The 11,279-nt window shown below is 47.3% G+C and overlaps 1 protein-coding gene across 10 annotated transcripts in view; it reads right to left on the reverse strand.

Moving 5' to 3' along the window:
• Positions 1-1,510: 1,510 nt before the first annotated feature.
• Positions 1,511-11,279, reverse strand: part of NAV2 (neuron navigator 2) — a 738,710-nt gene continuing 728,941 nt past the window's right edge. For 7 of the 10 annotated variants that reach the window (XM_019651383.1, XM_019651379.1, XM_019651381.1 and 4 more), the window contains 3 exons: positions 10,631-10,749; positions 6,782-6,985; positions 1,511-4,036 (listed from right to left, as the gene is read on the reverse strand). In XM_019651383.1, coding sequence (XP_019506928.1) covers positions 3,911-4,036; positions 6,782-6,985; positions 10,631-10,749 — 449 coding nt within the window. In that variant the 3' untranslated portion in view covers positions 1,511-3,910. The remainder of the gene's footprint in view (positions 4,037-6,781; positions 6,986-10,630; positions 10,750-11,279) is intronic. The other 3 variants (XM_019651380.1, XM_019651382.1, XM_019651377.1) reach the window with 1 other exon arrangement.

The following is an 11,279-nucleotide window of genomic DNA, read 5'->3' on the forward strand; positions in this document are numbered from 1 at the left end:
TACTTACCTCCTCAGGGTCATTTTGCAGATTATATTGGAGGATCTGGGAAAGCATGTGGCAATTAAATAAGTACTCAATATATTGAAAAAGTCTTTCTTGTGCCAAAGGGTTGACCAGGGGGGCAGGCTGGATTCGGATACGGCTTGCTACTCCAAGTGCGGTCTTGGGCCCCCAGCATTGGTGTCACCCAGCAGCTTGTTAGAAATTGTGATTCTCAGGCCCCACCCTGGTCCTCCTATCAGAATCGGCATTTCCACAAGGTCCACATGAGTAGCAGCAACTGAGAGGAGAAATGGAGATGAGGTAGGATGTTGATGACATAGTGGCAAAGATGGGTTTGCAAACGTTTTGGGCTCTGTGTTTGTTGCATCCAAATGAGAATGACTTCCTCTTGACATGAAATTGAACTTCAACGAGAGGACTTGCTCTAGCACATAAACGCCAAACCACTAATCTGAATAAATAGCATCAATTTTATTGAATCATGAATAATTTAAGACTGGTACAATCAGCTTTATTCTCTATGATGTGGGGCATGATCTCCAGCAGATCACTGGCAAATCCAAAAACCTCCTGACAAATGAAAATTAAATAGGGAGAGAGGGAGGGATGAAGGAAGGGGCGGATGGAAACAAACCGTACACAAAATACTCAATTCCTAGTTTTCTCTTTAAAAATGGCTAGAAAAAATTCATCAAAATGCAGCACTTTAATCAATTATTTACAATTTCTATGTTACAATGGAAAAATGTACATCTTATAGAACATATTTCATAAACTGCTCCACTGGAAACGACTAGATCAAAACAGCAAACCTTCCATTTTAATATCCACAAAGTTGGATTTTTTCTTTTTGAAGTAGATTCGCCATGATCAAATCTGAATACACAGAATTTTGACGTTTAGAGCATCAACGAGAAAATAAAAAATGTCCCCAAGATACAACAAAGGTCTAGGCAAATCTTATTCCTTGTCCCACCCCTACCCCACCCCGAACCTTAAATTAAAAGGTATTCCCATCTCATTTATGGCCTGTATAATTCTTGGCAGTTTGGGAAACTTTTGGCTTCCATTGGTAACTCAACATAAATGTTGCATAGAATTTCGTACATTTCAAAATTAGCCTAACTGTAGAAAAAGGCAAAATGGAAGCATTTCAGACAGAGCCCTAAATGAGTACAAAGTCACTTTGTCAAAGGTGAGTGACACTAAAGTAAAATATGAGCAAGAGAAGAAATGTGCATATCAGACAACCCTGCTTCCCGAAATTTTAGGAAGGTCACTGAGTTGTAAATCATACAAGGGCTACACTACTTAAAATCACCATTCACTAACTGGGTAACACCAGGGACACAGGTCTCGGTTCTGAGCCTGGACCCAGTGGGAGGGAAGTCTGTGGGAGAGGGGAGAAGAGAAAGAGAGGGTTTGTAGAAGGAAGGAAGGAAGGAAGGGAGGGAGGGAGGTGAGAGAGAAAGAAAAGAAAAGAAAGAAAGAAAGAAAGAAAGAAAGAAAGAAAGAAAGAAAGAAAGAAAGAAAGAAAGAAAGAAAGAAAGAAAGAAAGAAAGAAAGAAAAAGAGTTTCAAATAATATTGGCAGGTGTCTACTCACAAGGTGACTGGGAAAACTGCCCACGAGGAGAAGTCAATTTTACCTCCTCCCAAATTCACAGTATGAGTGTAAGGTCATCATTGGGAGATAAATTGAGAAGGACCACTCTTCAGGTCTACCAGAAGGCTCAGGGTTTGGCCTGTGGTCACAGGCTAAATATATGGTTTAAAAAATCTTTATGAAAAACAAAACAGAAGAAGACACTCACACACCCAGATGACTCATGAAGGCTTAGCAGGATAGAGTCTGATTTTATTGAGACTAAAGCAGGGACAGTGTTGAGAGGTTTTCCGTTCACCAGTTAGTGGGACAATTTCCCTTTTTCCTTTCAAAGTGGAAGAAAATGGTGTCATCCAATGTAATGTGAGCAGTTTCAGGTCAAGCTCTTGTGGTAACAAGAAAAACTATAGAGATGGACCTTCAGAAATAAAAAATGTCAAGATGGAATAAAAACCCTGATCATTAACAGAGACTCCCCCACTGGGGTCGAATAAAGATTCTCTTTATAAAACAGACACGAACTCAAAGGTTTACTACACTCTGTAAAGAAAATACCAGTATGTTCAAGACACGTGGTAGCATGGCATATATCAGCGATGTCATGGAGACTTTTAGGAACTTGTGCCTTTTCCTGCACAAGACACATCATTGTCCAGTCAGGGTGTTAGCTGGAGACTGATAAGAACCTAAAAAAAAAAAATGAATCTTTTTATTTATTTTTTTCCTTTTTCTTTTTCCCATGGTCACACATCCACACAAATGAGTCTTTTGGGTGAGAAAAAAGTCACAGCAACTTGAGTTCTCCTAATGAGTAGATGACTTTTTAGCCCTGTTTGCTCTGATGGGGGGAAAAAAGAAAAACCCAAAATGGACCCCAGGCAGGCATGACACTCATAAATGAACATGGTTAGTACAAAACCAGTAAGGCATCGCTTTGGGAAGGTCAGCACCGAAGAGGTCAGGCAAGGCTTTTCTGGATGGAGGCCGGGGCTGGGGCTTCTGGAGGGAATGGCTGCCCCCCATTTGTTGAGTTGTGTCATGTTGGTTCTGAGGAAAGTGCAAGTCTTTCGCGAGGTGACCTCACCACCCCACCTGAGGTTGGGGCTGGCACGCTTGAGGTGTCAACGTGCAATCTAAAGCCTTGAGGACGAGAAGGAAAGGCAAGGTCCCGGCTCACCCACGTGCTGAGGGTGGGGTCCTGGTCCATTTTACTGGACGTCGGCGACTAGCCCCAGCCCCAGCAGGAGGCGGCGAGTGTATAGAACTGTGAGGATGGACAACGGAAAACCAAAACTCAGCAGGACCAAACCAAAACTCAACTCCTGCGGTTCTTACTTTCACCAAAGGATTGGTTCTGACCAAGAAGGAAAGAAGAAAAAAATCTTCAAAATCAAAGAGTCAGAAAGGGAGGAACTCAACCTTTTTCAAAGGGGTAATCAGTTCTCCAAAGTAGACCAATTCTCACTGTACACAGTGTCGGCAGAAAAAAACAAAACCTGATTCATTTATATATAAGAAGGAAACAGACACATGCTGTTCTGCATTATAGCACATCTGCTCAGGCATTCTCACTCCTTCACTCACGCTCATGGATTAATCGGAGGCTGATGTATCTGAAAGGTGTGGGTTGAATTGGAACAGGCAGAATACCTCTCGGATAAGGAGAGCACCATTTAAAAAACAAAACAGAAAGCACGCGTTGTTTTTTCCCCGAAGGTTTTTCCCTGCGTTGTAGCTCTGTCGTTTGTTGTGTGACCAAAGCAAGTGCCCTTCTTAGTTAGCACCAGTTCTCTGTTGGCAGGCTGGATAGGAGGGTGGGTTGGTGCAGGTATGGGGGTGCTGGAGGGTCTGTGCGGAGGGGGAGCTGAGCTGTCTATGCCTCCAGCTTTACTCCAGTCTCTTCTGTCTCTGGGCAGCTCATGGCGGGATGCTGTTTGGTTTCAGAGCTTCAAGTGGGGTTTGTGTTTTATTTAAACCCTTTTCGTTTTCAACGGTGATAATCCTTTCCCGAGAAGTATCTTTAGTGTCTTAGGGAGGTCACAGCAACAAGGCAAAACAATAATGAAAAGAAAACCAAAGATAGTGCAGTTCTCGCTGTGGAAGGAAGCAGTCCCAAGGCGGCTGGCCCGGGATGCCTGCACCCAGGTCAAGGCTGGAGGACGAGGGGTCTTGGTATTCCTGCAGCTGGCATGCTGCGACTGGGGGCTGGCTCAGGAGGGCATCTTCAGGGTGGTGCAGAGGATGGAGGCGGAGTGGGGCGAGGAAAGGAGAAGGTGGGCAGGCTCTGTGTCCAGGCCCCTGTCACAGAGTGGACTCCAAGGACGAGTCCAGGATGTCATCGTGGTGGCTGTTGCTGTTGGAGTCGCTGTCGTAGCTCTGGGGGCTGGAGTAGTTGGCTGCCTCCTGCAGCCTCATCAGCATATTCATCTGGGGGAAGAGCAAGGAGCATGAGCAAGCGTTCAGTCCAGGCCACCGCCCATCCTTGGCCTCTGCAAAGCTCACGCCTCCTCCTCCAGGGCCAGGCCTCCAGGGTTCACTCCTGGCTCCACCCCTTACTAAGCTGTATGACCTTGGACAAGCTACTCGACCTCTTTGTGCTTTAGTTTCTTCACTGGTCAACTATGAGAAATAACTGTACCTGCCCTATAACGTTATAGCATGCACTGAGTTAATATAGGTAGAGCATGAAAAACAAAATAGAAGGTCTCCTGTAAATGTGACATTTATTTTTATTTGGGAGGGGGCACACCTCACCTAAGCCTGGGTAAAGATGCCAGTCAAGTGCCCCTGCCTCTGGGATGCAGTCATCAGCACCGAGGACTTCCAAAGCACAGGGCTCCCTCCCACTTTGATGAGAATCAAGCTCATCTGTACTCTAGAGGGCAGCCGGGAGCCACCTGAGCCCCAGCTCCTGCCAAGGCCTTCAGAGAGGCAAAGGGTAAGGAACACGCAAAGCCCCAGAGCCCAGAGGCCTGGGTTCCCATTCAAGGATGGTTCGCCAAATTACCTACTGTATCCAAGCCAGCATTTCCTCCTCTAGAGAATGGAGAGAATAGTAGCACCCATCCCCTAGGCTGAAGGAGGGAACATAATGACAAAATGTGTATTAAACCCTGAGAGTAGGGCCTGGCACGGGATAAGTGTTCAATAAATGTGATCTGCTATCACCATCACCATCATCATCATCGTCTGACTTAAAGACTTTCAAGACAGTGTTCTTAAATCGTCCCTGATAGATTCTACTGTTTATTTGTTTGGAAGTGGAGATGGGGAACTACAAAACGTACTTTTATTTTATTTATAACTATACATGGTATGCATGTATTTTATATTTTATTTAGCAAGTAAGTTAGGAAGATAGGGAGCCGATGGCCATCGGCCAACTGCCCCTCAGGATGCCCAGCAGTCTCCTGAGTGAGGCTGGCTGCAGAAGCACAGCCGCACCTGGGGGAGGGTGGAGCTGAAGTGCAGTGACCGACCCTGTGCCACTGCGATTATTTATTCACTCATCAAACATTCCTGATGTACCCTTAGTACGTGGTCCGGAATGCAAACAAGTGGGTCCTGTTTTCTTGGAGGTCTCAGTCCCATGAGGAGAGAGACTAATACACAAGGGAGCCGTTATAACAGAGACCTGTGGCCTGGGCAGAGCATGGACTTGGGAGGAAAACCAAATACCTAACTTGGTGAATAGGAGTGGCTGGACTGGCACAGCTCACTGCTGGGGGGCCTGAGGTTGGAAGGAGCATTCTGTGTAACTATTCCGAGAACCCAGGTCTTACCAAAATGCCTTCTGTGTTCAGTGATACAGATATTCCTGGTTAAGAAAAGAGTGCCTGGGGGCGAGCCAGCTATTCTCTCCTCTAGCTATCCTAAGTTCTACTTTTATGTGAAGTTATGACCTCATGAGCTTGCACCCACTACAAATATCTCCAGGACTTTGGCTTTTAGCAATGGGCAAAGTTAGAAACGGTTTTTTAAAGTTTGATCCTTTCCTCTGTAAAACCATTATGTATCATAACTGCTGCGAATTAGGTTATGCATAGTAATACAAGTAATAAATCCATTTAAAATATAGTTCCTGTTTAAAGAGCATCAACAGGACCTCAGCTCTATTCCACCAGTCAAGCCAACCCAAAACATCTATTGTTACTTTTTTTAATCTAACAAATCATTTAGTCACTAGGGAGAGAACAGCAAATCAGCTATCTGTTAACGCTGCCACACCCCTCATGAATATTTTCTCTCATTAGGTAATGCAAGTAATACTCCCTGCTGTTTTTCCTTTTTCGTTAGCTGCCAAGGAAGCTCAGGGCTCAGTGTAAGGCATGATAATAATATTTAACCATGGGAGGTTCTAGTATATTTGCTCTCACTGCATTTTGTAGGGCTTTTGCTTTGTCAGGTCTAATTTCGCAGTATGACTATGTATGCGTCTTATATAGGCAGAGAGAATACAGCAGGTCCTAGAATACCGCTGTTTTGTTATAATGTTGATGAGGTGCTTAGGGCCTTAGCTCTTGTTTATATCAATTAGCCTATGGTAAAACTGGTTTCGTTATATGTGGTTTCACTTAATGTCACAGAACCTACTGATGACGTTAAGTGAGGACTTACTGTGCTATCATTGTAGTGTTACCATCCATGGCCCAGGTTTTTCTTAAAGGGCCTTTGTTGCTTTAGCAGTTGTAGAGTAAATAGGCAGCTCAGGCAGTTAAAGACTTAACTCACCTCACTGGCCATGGGACCCCGATTCAGGACCCCTCCTGCCCTCAGACCTCTCCCTGCCTGCACCCCTGATCTCTTGGCTTAGGCCTCTGCTCCTCAGCAAGCTCTGTGTCTGCACAGATCACTGGAGCAGGACAGTACATGATAAAGGTGGCACTCAATTCATAGGGCCAAGAGTGGTGTAGGGACACTTTAGGGGAAAAATCAGTTTCTTACCTTTTGCTTTACACCAGAAACAATTTCAGAAGGGTTAAAGGCTTGAGTGAAAAACTAAAACTATGGAAGAAAATACTGGCAAAGGGTCCCCACTCTTGGGATGGGTACAGCTTCCCAAAGCAAAGTCGGGGCTTGGTCTCCTCTGTGTTTCCCGCACACCTTGCTTCATGCACCAAATACAGTAAGTGCTCGATGAAGGCGGAGCCGTTCTGCGGGCAGAGAACTCACCAGCGGGTCTCCTTCAGCGTCACTAGGGGGCATCTGCTTGCTCGTTGAGCCCTCCCGAGGTATGGAGTAGCTGTCGAAGCCGACGTCCTCAGGCCGGAGCTGCAGCAGGGGAGGCCACTCGTGCTGCTGTGGGCTTGCCGCCCAAGGATAGGTGTCCATCACCCACTTGGCAGGATCCTCCCAGGGAGCCCGCCTTCCATAGAGCTGAAAAGAGGCAAAGAAGGAGGGGGCCTGAGACCTCTTCTGCAGCCCTGACTTGGCAGCTTTCTGAAAAGCTCCCCAATCCCAGCATTATGCCTCCTCTGGCGGTGTAATTCCATCCCAGGACAGTGCTTTCCGTGGCTCTGGAAGGCACCCCCTCTACAGGGGCCCCTGGGATACAAAGATTAGAGACTCCTGGACCACAGTGCCTGCAGTGAGGCTCCATGGTAGAATTATACCTGCAACGCAGTCTCCCTGTCTGTCCCCTCTGCCCTCCCGGAATCCTAGAGCTGAGAGGAAAGAGAGGGGAAGGCTCTGACAGGGGGACAGAGCACCGAGCTCTGACTGACAAAGCCATGTCTTCCCAAGTCATAGGCTGCCTCAGCTGGAAGGAACTGGGGTCACCTAGGCCTGCCCCCTCGTATACCAGATGGGGAAATTAGGGTCTAACGAGAGGAGCCAATTGTGAAAGGTTACAGAGGAGAGCCGAATTCGAACCTAGGACTCCAGCTTCCTTGTCTGGGCCTTTTCCCTCTCTTCGCTTCCTGACTGACTCCAGATGAGGACAATCCGGGCTGGGCGCTCTGTCTCCTACAGCTGTCTCATGCCTAGGCCGCCTCTGACCTTTGTGTACGCTGCAGATGGGCCCATCCATCTCACTTCACTGATGGCTGGCTGCCTCCTCCACTCATGACATACACAGCCTCCTACGACCTCATCATTTTCTCAGGCACCAGCACCCCTCCCGTCTAGCGCTCTGGGCCCATCTGTTGCTAAATCTTCCTTAACCAGGGGCGGTGGTGAGTCTCAGGCCTGAGAATTCAGTCTGGCATTCTAAAGGCAGTTTGTAGTCAGAACAAGTAAGGATATGTGAAGGTGGAGTGTGTGTGTGTCAGCAGGGAAGGGAACACAAGCATCTGGGGATGTTTAGAACTGAGGAAGCCTCATCCAGATTAGGAACATTCCTGCAGGTTTTAGAAGCGTCTCCCTCCAAGGGCCTTCCCCGTGGAACCAGGCTGCCTTTCTCAAGCCCGACTTCACACGGCTGCGGCTGAACCCAAGCCTCATTTCTGACAGCTACTGCTCTGTCTCCATCCTCCAGCCTGGAGGAGGTGATGCTCAGGGCTGCAGAAGAACAAAAGCCGGAATTCAGAGCTCATCAAGTCCTCAGAAAGAAGCTGGCCCAGTGGTTTTCAAATATTTGCTCTTTTCCCCTGACCCCACACCACTGAGGAGTTTGAGGAATTTTGGGGCTCCATAGAAGCCAGCCTGAAAAAACACTCTTCTAGCCCAAACTTTTCAGATTAGAGATGGGGAACCTGAGGCTGTGAGGAGAGAGATTTTCCCAGGGTCTTAGAGCAGGTTGAGTCATCTGATAAAGGGCCCCCACATGCTTCCAACTCCACTAGGGAGATGAAGGTCGTACGAGTTGCTCTGTAGACTAGACACTTTGTTAACTCCAAAGTGTGTACAATGACAACTCCAAAGGGGAACAGGGCTGGGAACTAAGTCATCAGACAAATGTGCATCGGGCACATGCTAACATCATCTGCAGGAACAGGACATATTTTTACAAGCCTCCCTGCTTGCTGCTGGATGTGTTCATGTCCAGGTGACGAATGGCTGGTGAGTACCATGGCAAGTAAAGGAAATATCAAAAAGCTCCTTGGCCCCAGTGCAGAGCCCTGCGGCAGCTCTAAGAAGCAGCAGAGACAGTTGGATAGACAGGCAAATAGGACATTCACTTTCCCCAAAGCAGGGAGGAGCCTGGCACCCTCACTGGATCAGGAACAGGGAGCCAAGACATCAGAGACTAAAAGCTGGGCCACTGTGAGCCGCTGACTCTGTGGGATGGAAATGTATATCACAAACGGAGGAACCACGGCACACATTAAGGAAGAACCTCCAAACAGTTACATATACACACACACTTACACGCACACTTACACACACATGCACGCGCACACACACACACACACACGCACGCACACACGCGCATGCACAAACATGTACGATTCAGGAGTCAAAACTTGCAAAGGTATCTGGTATCCACTAGGAGGCGATGCCACAATTCCCCCAGGAAAGGATGTGCCTGCTGGAGGGGCTTCTGGAAGCCAATGCTGAGGCCTGTTCTCCAACGCTGGCTCCCCATGCCCCACTGAGTGAACCTGGGTAAGGGTCAAAGCTCCTGTAAGTCTTCGTCTCATCTATAAGTTGCTCACTGAGCTTTAGAACTACATGAGCTCATGCGTGTCAGGCCCCTAGCACAGGGCCTAAGAAGTAGCAGGCCCTCAATAGAAGTCAGCAAACTTTCCTTCAAAACCAGAGGCATGAAGAACACACCAGGCTTCCTCACGAATCAGTAGATTCAGGGTCTCCTGGGCTCATCGGGACAATGAGGTCATAGGTTTGGGGCAGGAAGGCACATTTTTGAGCAGTGTATTAAAATGCTAACTCTGGCTGCCTTCCCTGGTCGCTCCCACACTCTTGAAAGACTGTCCTTCAAATGACCTCTCAGCACAAGAAAGCGATGACTTTTCCTGCCTTGCACTGAGCGACTGAGTCTCACAAAAAGGTGGCATGCCTCTGCTTTCTTGCCCTCTTCTAGTTCCTGTTGTCCTGAACACCTCTGAAGACTATCATAGCTATTACACGTTATAGATACAAAGCAGTCGAACATTCGTCAGCTCCGCCAAATGTACAGAAATGACAAACTCTGACCGAAGCCATTACTGTGTACTGCCCCCCACAGGTATAAAACAGCATCTTGTGTCTCCCACTGCCTAGGACTGAAGAACAAAGAAGTCCTGGGGGGGTTCCCAGGTTATTCAACTGCATATGATGCCTGCTAATTACTCAGTGGGGTGCAGAGAGCCTAGAACTTCTCAGGCTGCCTCCATGCTCAGAAGTAAATCTGTCCCAAGTTCCACTTGACTGCTGAGCTCCTAACATTAAACCCTGGGCTGAGTGAGAAGTGAAGAATCTATGCTTTCCCTCCTGCCCTGGTTTGCAGCCTCATGGGCCCCAGGGTCACCCGTGGGGGTTCCTGATGGCAGGTAGTGAGGGCCACGAGGCTGAGGGCTGAGAACCTGGAATTGTAGCTAGAGGCCTGGACTCAAATCCCAGATTCTTCACGGTTTACTTTTATGACTTTGAACAAGTCACTTATTCCCCTCTGAGACTCAATTTTTCTCATTTGAAAAATGGAGACAAAAAAAAAATCTCTGTGTTCCAGGGCTAATGCAAGGCTTGAACCAAACAGATAGGAGAGTAGTTTGTAAACTGTGAAGTGCTACACACATGTATGCTTCTGTTTCTTCGCACTAACTGTGCCGAGCATATGACAGCCATGATTTCATTTAGCCCTTGCAACAATTCTGCGTGGCAGAGTACTAGTCTCCTTTTCTATTGATGAGAGCACTGTGGACAGAGAAGCTAGATGACTTGCCTGTGGTCACACAGCTAACAGGTGGCAGAGCCAGGATTTACAGCCAAGTGTGTCCCTAACCTGAGCTAGACTGACGGCCTCACAGGTGAGGGGTTGTCACCTCATGTCAGTCAGATTCCTGAAGAGGGAGATAAGTACAACTCATCCGGTCACTAGAATACCACTGATTTTAGGAGGCTGGCGTCTGGTGTGCTTCTCACCTGGAGTCCCTCTCTGACGGCTTCCAGGAGATAGGGGATAATCGAATAATTCCACAAGTCGGTGAACCACACTCTGGAGCCATCCACATCAATTGGGCACGACAGGAAGAGCCGGGGACCTGGGGACCACAGTGAATATCGGTCAGCGTTGAACTGTGGGGGTCAGGAGAAGCCACAGTCCAAGGGTCCCTCATAAGAGGAACCCTGGATTTTCTGAGCGACAGCAGAAATACCACCTACTGGCTGGTGGTCACAGAACAGGACACTCCATAACCCCACCCTGGGACCTCTCTTGCCCAGGAAATTACCCAAAAGAGAGGAAAGGCTTTATGGAGAAAGATGTTCACTGTGGCATCATTAATCCTGACATTTGAAAATGCAAACACATTAAATGTCCAAGAGAGCAGAAATGGTTAAGCGAATGATGGTACATCCACATTTGATTATTTGTCAGCCTTTAAAAAGAATGGTAAAACAGAAGTTGCAACACAGAATGCTCAGGGGACAATGTGAAGTGACAAAGAACATACTGTATGTATACTGTGATAGCAACTTAATAAAACATCTACATATGGACAAGGGCAGAAACAACAAGCTTAAATTAAAATGATTATATCAGGATGGTGGGTGAATCAACGATCCTCCCCCA

The sequence above is a fragment of the Hipposideros armiger genome, unplaced genomic scaffold, assembly GCF_001890085.2.
Source record: "Hipposideros armiger isolate ML-2016 unplaced genomic scaffold, ASM189008v1 scaffold_159, whole genome shotgun sequence".
NCBI classification, from domain to species: Eukaryota; Metazoa; Chordata; class Mammalia; order Chiroptera; family Hipposideridae; genus Hipposideros; species Hipposideros armiger.